General features: G+C 42.1%; 1 protein-coding gene across 4 annotated transcripts; it reads left to right on the top strand.

The window, feature by feature from the left end:
• Positions 1-1,901: 1,901 nt before the first annotated feature.
• LOC134480032 (disks large homolog 5-like) lies at positions 1,902-6,688 on the top strand. Of its 4 annotated transcripts, NM_001430130.1 has the most exon segments (5): positions 1,902-2,065; positions 3,099-3,267; positions 4,482-4,631; positions 5,267-5,453; positions 6,402-6,688. In NM_001430130.1, coding segments are annotated over 5 exon segments (648 nt in total). In that variant the 5' UTR covers positions 1,902-1,938; the 3' UTR covers positions 6,417-6,688.
• Positions 6,689-7,235: the final 547 nt, after the last annotated feature.

Genomic DNA, 7,235 nt, shown 5'->3' with positions numbered 1-7,235 from the left:
GCAGTTATGGCAGTTGGAGGTGGTGGTAGAGGAAGAGGAGGGATGAGAGAAGAGGGAGGAGTTTCCCTGGAAGGACCAGAACAGACAACATTCTGACTACTCCAGAACCCCACCCAAACCCAGCCCACCCCACAAATCCCAAGTCCACTGCCAAACCTCTCCATGCTAAGCATTCATTTCTTCATCCCCACTGTGCTCATTTTAGTTTTTTAAACTCCTTTTTTGTTCTCTGTGAATTTCGCATCATGCAGCCCAACTCCGTTGATATCCACCATCACCTCATATCTGAAGTCCACCCTTGCATCCTTCTCCATATCAGAGAAAAAATAATCTATTTGTGGAAGATGAAAAAAGAAAAAAAATGGCACTATGTCCACAAAAGAGGTGTAAAATTATAAAGATGAAGCACATAAACCCTTAAATTACTTAAAATTAACAAAATTGTTTTTCATTTCAGGAGAGTTGTTATGGCTAATAAGTGCAAGCTATGATAAATAGAGAATACAAAAGCTTAAAAAGTGAGAGAAAATGATTCAGGTACAAAATTTTACACTAATATAATTTAGTTCATGAAGTACCTTCTCCAATTTTGCCAAATACAAATGGACTAAATGTTATGATAGTCATTCTTATCTGATGTATCCTATAAATTTTCTAATTTTATCTAGCTGATCAGTGTTAAAGATAAAGTTATTTTTTTGGTGTAAAAGGGGAAATGATGAGGTGAGCTCCCTTTGTACTAAGGTGTGTCAACTTTCAATTTTTAGTTCTTTACTGGCAGAGAGCTAAGTGCTGGCAGGATTACTGTCTTGTCATTTCTACGGTCCATCATCAAGTTTGCTATTTTGTAGATGTTTGTCCTTCTCACCAGCTCAACACAAGCTGAGAGATCTCTTAGATGTTGTCTAACTGCCGATTGGACATAATAAAGATCTGAAGGCGAAGATATGCTGCAGAAAGTATGTGGGCAGAACTCCAGGCTTACAGAGGAACATAGGGTGAGGAAAGCTGAAGCTGGAGCTTCAGAATAGACATGGTAGGGAAGTGATATGGACCAAAACAGGGCATAGGGGTTAAGAGATAATCACCAGTTGGGTCTCAAAACTAGAAGAATGGGGTTAAATTTAGAGAAGATAGTGCATGCCCTGTGAAAGGCCTAAGACACAAACTGTCAGTCAGAATCTTATGGTAGAGCTTACAGAGGCCTGTGAGCAATGCTCCTTTGGTGACATTAGTAAAAAGAGGAGAACCCCCAAGCAGCATGAGGGTGCCTCCATTGCTAGCTCCTACATTTCACTTTCCTTTGGCAATTGGAATCCAAACTGTTCCGAAAAACATAATGATTTCAACTCTTTCTCCTAAGGGATTTTGTGGCAACTGTAGAAGGCTAAGCTAACGACAAGGCTTCATGAGTGTTCCCAGAACACACACCCATGTCGCAACCTAACCTACAGGCTATTTCTTGATGTGATTTCAAGCACGTGTACATAAGGAGACAGGAGAACCTTCTGACTGCTTATTCAAACTGGTATTATTTCTCAGGAATTTTTAATGGCTGATGTTGATGAGTAAGGATAATTTGACTTAAGATGAGATATTTTTGGGCAGGATTTAGAGGGAAAAATTCATTAAAATGCATAGGAATTACTCAGGTTTTTATAATCAAGCCTTGACGAAAATTTGGTCTTGCAAGCAGGAGTTGCTCAGTGGCTATGCCCTGGGAAGGTCTCTAGGAAAGGGCACCTCAGCTTATGCACTGTACAGGGAGATTATTAGCAGGGAGGCAATGTCTGTTCACCATGACATCAGCGGTCCCTTCTTGGACATTCTATTGTGTCCTAGAGAGTTCTTGGCATCCTCTGTGATGTCACCAGCGTTGTAGTAACCACCAGTGCCCTACTTTTTCTCTGTCCCTGCCTGGCAGATACACAGGAAGACATGTTTTCCCGGCTTCGCAAGAATTTTGGGAGAGTGAACGCCGATTTTGGACAGACTGGAGTGAGGGAATCTCGCCTTTCATCAAAAATAAATGATGGACAACGAAAGCTGGCCTGGGGAATGCTGAGTAAGTTCTGTGAATTGTATGCTGAGCTTTCTGTCAGAGGGAGAATAGGCTTAGGCTGACCTGTCTAGCAATAGGCCAGAACAACTGGAGTATCTGCAAAGGACTTGAATTTCCATGAAGATCACAATTCCTAAAAGTCAAGGATTTCAGAACATTAGTTTGCCCATCCCCAAAGGGAGGATATGGTAAGGCCAATGCTATTATTCTGTGAACTTCTGGCCTTCACTTTTAACGTGCATATGATACGTTACATTGATATAATAACACGATCAGGAGACACTGAGTGTCCAACTTTATTGAACTTAGACAGGGCATCAATCTACTTCACTCTCATTGCTTCTTTAAATAAAGTAGATCTCTGTCTTTAGTATCAGGGAGAGAATTATGCTTCTGGCCTTATGTTCTTAGAACTCCTTTGCCTTTTTCTAATTGGCAGAGATGGGACATCCTTAGCATTATAAATTAGAGTTTGTGTGTTACAAACATTTTTTTACAGTACTAAAACTATTTGTAGCAGGTAGACCAAGATTCAGCCTGTAACCAATTGGCACTTCTGTGGCATTTGGTGTTTCAGTTAGGGGAATTGATAAGTCCGTTGACCATGACATCCCCCGCAATGCTTTTAAATTCCAAATGGTGTGGACTAGAGTATCAGTGCAGGACATCTGAGTATCTCCAATCACTCAAATCTTTTGGAGGTTGAATTTATCACCTGACTTCTGAAAGTACAGCGGTGAGGGTCCTGAAAGAAAGTTGTACCGTGTTAACTTGATAACAATCCCGTAGAAGCCATCTCTGTGGTACATGGAGCATGGGTCAGCAGGCATAGGGAACACCCGGCATCTGACATCTCTTGGTCTCTATAGAGTGCTGGGAGAGTTGACATCCACTGAGGAGGTCTCTTAGGCAACAACAAACTCTTTGTGGTGACACTGTGTTCTACACATGTTCTCCTCCTGTTTGGGGCTTGCCATGGTCTATGCACACTCATCAGTTTCCCCAAAAATGTTCACTTGTGTTCTTCTACCTACAGAGGATGGGAGACTGACATCATCCCCTGGCCCTGTGGTAATCAACAAGGAGGCCAACACGGAGAACACAGAAGAGCAGAGACTGATTAGACAGCTGCAGTCAGCTACTGAGGAGAGAAATGAGCTAAGAGATCTCCTGACTTACGTGACAGAGAGATACAGGAACAACAGGTATGCATTGCTCCAAACTGCCTTGTGTCACTCATGGACCTGCAATGTCACCTACATCTTATTCTATTAAGGTGTTGGGGTCTAGAAAGCTGTGCCTCCCAAAATACTCGTCCTAAACCTCATTTCTGATATAGAGGAGATTCAGAACCTGACCCTTGGTCAGGAGTGAGGTGGGAAATGGTCTCATCTGCTGCCTCCAGCTGAAAATCTGAACTTGTGGCCTTAGTGAGGATTCAGGGATAACGTTACTGGAGCATGAGTTCCCAGTGTGCATTTGGAAAGCCCTTGACAGGTGGTAGCTTTGCAAGGTTCTAGGTGCTGTGAGTTTGGGTGTGTGCTAGGAAGGTGACTTAGTGCTGGACTCTTGTTGCAGTAGCCTGAGGTGACAGATCCCAAATTGTTCATCTCAATGTTTGACTAGATGGCCAGAGACACAGGGCTTTTCCTTCTTTTTTGTTTACCTCTGAGCCAATAATGTGGCATGCATTTTTTCTGATTCTGATTGTGTTCTCCGTTTGCATATTTCGCTCCCTTTTTCATTCTCTTACTGTTTACTTTTCTTTTCCTGTGTGTGTGTCCCAGTTTCTGTGTCTCTGTGTGTACACACCTACATGCATATGCACAATTTTTATATGTTTATATTTCCCCCCACACTTGGAATCTAGGGGTCTATGTTTTTTCCTGAGTATATTCATGTATAACAATTTCATGGTGATGTGAGTGCTTTGTTTTGGGAGCCCCTCTTCAACTGCACACTTCTTTAGCAATGTGGTCACATTTGTCTGTATATTTGTGCCATTTGGGCAGATTATACTTTTGTGGCGATTTATGTTCTCAACTCCATAATTGTGTGAATTGTGTGTCTCTACCATATTAATTATTCAGGATGTAGAATTCCTGTTGTCAAAACAGGAAAAATGAAATCACAGTTTTCTAGGTCTTGGATGTGGGAGAGCTGTGGCCTAGGCCCTTGTTAGCATAACTAGCTTGACTGCAGATCCAGCCCTTCTGAGTGAAGAAAGGGAACCTGGGAACCCTTTATCTCGATGCCGAGCTTATGGGATCCTGGGCCCAGAATAACAAGTTTCTGAAGCTGAAGAAGCTTCCAATATGTAGAACTCAGAAATTGTCCTCCCAGGGCTGGGGTACTAGAAGACCCAGCCTGAGTTCATATATTCCTAAACGCAGATGATCATTGGGTTTTACTCTCCTAGGGCCAGCCGCTACATCAGGTCAAATCCATTTTATGAAAAATTGAAGATAAAGGAGAGGGAGGTCATGTCATTACTGCACAACTTAGAGATGAGGAACATCGAGCATTGTGAGAAATTTCAGGAGCTCCAGAAGGAAATTAACTTCTATCGGTGAGCACTGGTCAGAGAGGCCATTAACTCTGCTTTGCCCACAGGTGCCATCCTTTGTTCTGACTGGAGGTCTAGCAGCTCTCGCTCCATGTCTTGTGCTCTTTAAACATCACTGTGTCTTGGGCCTTTTGGACTCAGTTTTTAGGTCCACAGGAGACTGTTACTCATACCCAGAGTGTCTAGGCATCTTCAGAAGGCTCTAGGTAGACCAGTACTTATTCAGCTCACCAAATGGCTAATAGGCTGAACTGGGCCTCTGCGGTCACACCAGGTTTAACAAAACTCAGTGTGTGGACCACATGGATAACATGACCTTCCCTTAATTCTACTGACCTCCTTTGAGGGTATTTGCCCACTATTTATTAATGTTGCCCCCATGCCTTTTGCTTCCATGGATAGATGTATATCCCCTGTTGTTGTGGAGAGAAATGAACGCTTTTTGGTACTTGGGTCACAGAAACAATTTAGTCTTCCCTGAATTGGCTGTTTGATGTTTGTGCAGCAGCCTTGTGTGTATCAAGATGTATTCTATGAAGTTTTCACTTGTATCTGGGTCCAGAGCGTGTTTGTGAGACTTGCGAGTAGGAATGGGAGGAAGAGGGTGCAGGATCTAACTATGCAGTGTGTGTTTCCAGGAACCTGCCCAGCCGGATCCATATGGACAAGATATGTATGCAGAAGAAGTTGTTCCCATTCAGAAAGGAGAGCAAAGCAGAACAGCTTGATTCTGCACCGCTGCTACAGAAATTTTTGTTTGATTTGAACAAGAAAGATAAAGACGAACAGGAGAAAACCAGCAACCTCCAGACCAAGCAACATCTGGTAGGGACAAGCAGCTGTGTCAGCCTAAAATTATCTGATTCCATTTGCCAATTTGATACATGTTTGCTTTCCCTACCACCTTAATAATGTACACTCCAACAATACAACCACCTCATGCTATGGAATGTTCATTCCTCTGTCTGTGCACGAGTATTCTGGGAAGACAACCACTTTTCAGGAACTGACTTATTAACAACTATGCTTTGGTGCTCTTTTTGAAGCTGCAGTCTGGAAATGGTGACAGATGAATAACCTATCATATTACTGCATGTCCCTGTGATAGAATGGATGCTATGTAGCGCTTTGAACAAGTTTTGTTCCTGTGATAAATGATATTCTGTGGTCATGTGACCTCCAAGTTGGGAAGCACCTTTCAGGGATAAGAACCGAGTGCATATGGCAAATTATTCTTTGTCATTGGCTTTCATCTTGGTGACAGGTTGACTTCTCCTTTCATCCTGCAACCCAATGAGGTCTCTTCCCATTGCCCTGTTCTTGGTTTGCACTGGTTAAAGTCTGAGGCCCAGATGGGCAGCCCACATTACTGTCAGGGTTGTTGTAGACTTTGCCCTGCCCACAGACACACCAGCAATGTTATCAGTTAACACATCAATGGTGACCTAAAATAGAGCTGAGTGGGTAGAAGGCAGCAAGCTGATAGCTAGCATGCAAGTCCCCAACACATCAGTTTCTGAATAACTGCCTTCCTCTCCCTGGTTTCAGGAATTGCAAAAGAGCTAGAATGGGACACACAGCAGGAAGAGAGCCTCCTGAAGAATAGGTTGCTTTCTCAGGATTCCCCTGCGGACCGCCATCCTGAATAATACCAACATTTTTTTGGATGAATACTCTCCCTCATAGTTTAATTTATTTTTTGCTAAGAAACACTAAATTTATCTTTCACTAAGCCAGTCTGACTGATTGATATCTTATTCTCTTTCTGTTTAGGATAACACCACTTGAGAGACCACTTGGGAACTGCATTGCCATTTTGCCTGCTAGAGGAGAAACAGCAATATAACTGTGCTTCTAAATGTTCACTAAGAATATGCTGTTTAGAAATATTTTTGTTATGATCTTAAATGAAGTTTTTGTTTTGTTATTTCATAGTTATATGTTCTTGTTAATATTTTTCACATCTGAAAATACTTTTATATATTTATATTAATATTCATTTTAATCATTTTTGTTTTAAATTGTATTCCTTATGAATAAAACTTGATTTGTAACACTTGACTCTTTAGACCATCTTGCTTATTCAAGTGTTCTGCTCCCTCTTGTGCTCTTAGAACTGACAGCTAATGGTGGATTCTGCATGGTCGAGAGTTCCTGGGCTAAATAGTAAATTCAAAGCCACCAATGCTTACCTAGAGTGATAGTGTGTTTTGTGTGGATAATGTGTTCTTTTCTTGGATGCACATTTTATGATGTGATCACTGCCATACTTTATCCATGCGGTCATGTTTTCTGCTAATCTTTTTTTTTGAAAATTTTTTTTAATTTATTTAATAATTAATAATAATTCTTTGGTTTCCGGGCAAACATCCCCCTCCCCCCTCCCCTTCCTTATGGGTGTTACCCTCCCAACCCTTCCCCCATTGCCGTCCTCCCCCCAACAATCTAGTTCACTGGGGGTTCACTCTTAGCAGGACCCAGGGCTTCCCCTTCCACTGGTGCTCTTACTAGGATATTCATTGCTACCTATGAGGTCAGAGTCCAGGGTCAGTCCATGTATAGTCTTTAGGTAGTGGCTTAGTCCCTGGAAGCTCTGGTTGCTTGGCA

The sequence above is a fragment of the Rattus norvegicus genome, chromosome 8 (genome assembly GCF_021556685.1).
Source record: "Rattus norvegicus strain SHRSP/BbbUtx chromosome 8, alternate assembly SHRSP_T2T, whole genome shotgun sequence".
Taxonomy (NCBI): domain Eukaryota; kingdom Metazoa; phylum Chordata; class Mammalia; order Rodentia; family Muridae; genus Rattus; species Rattus norvegicus.
The sequence above is the reverse complement of the archived record's forward strand: the minus strand, read 5'-3'. Positions and strand labels throughout refer to the sequence as shown.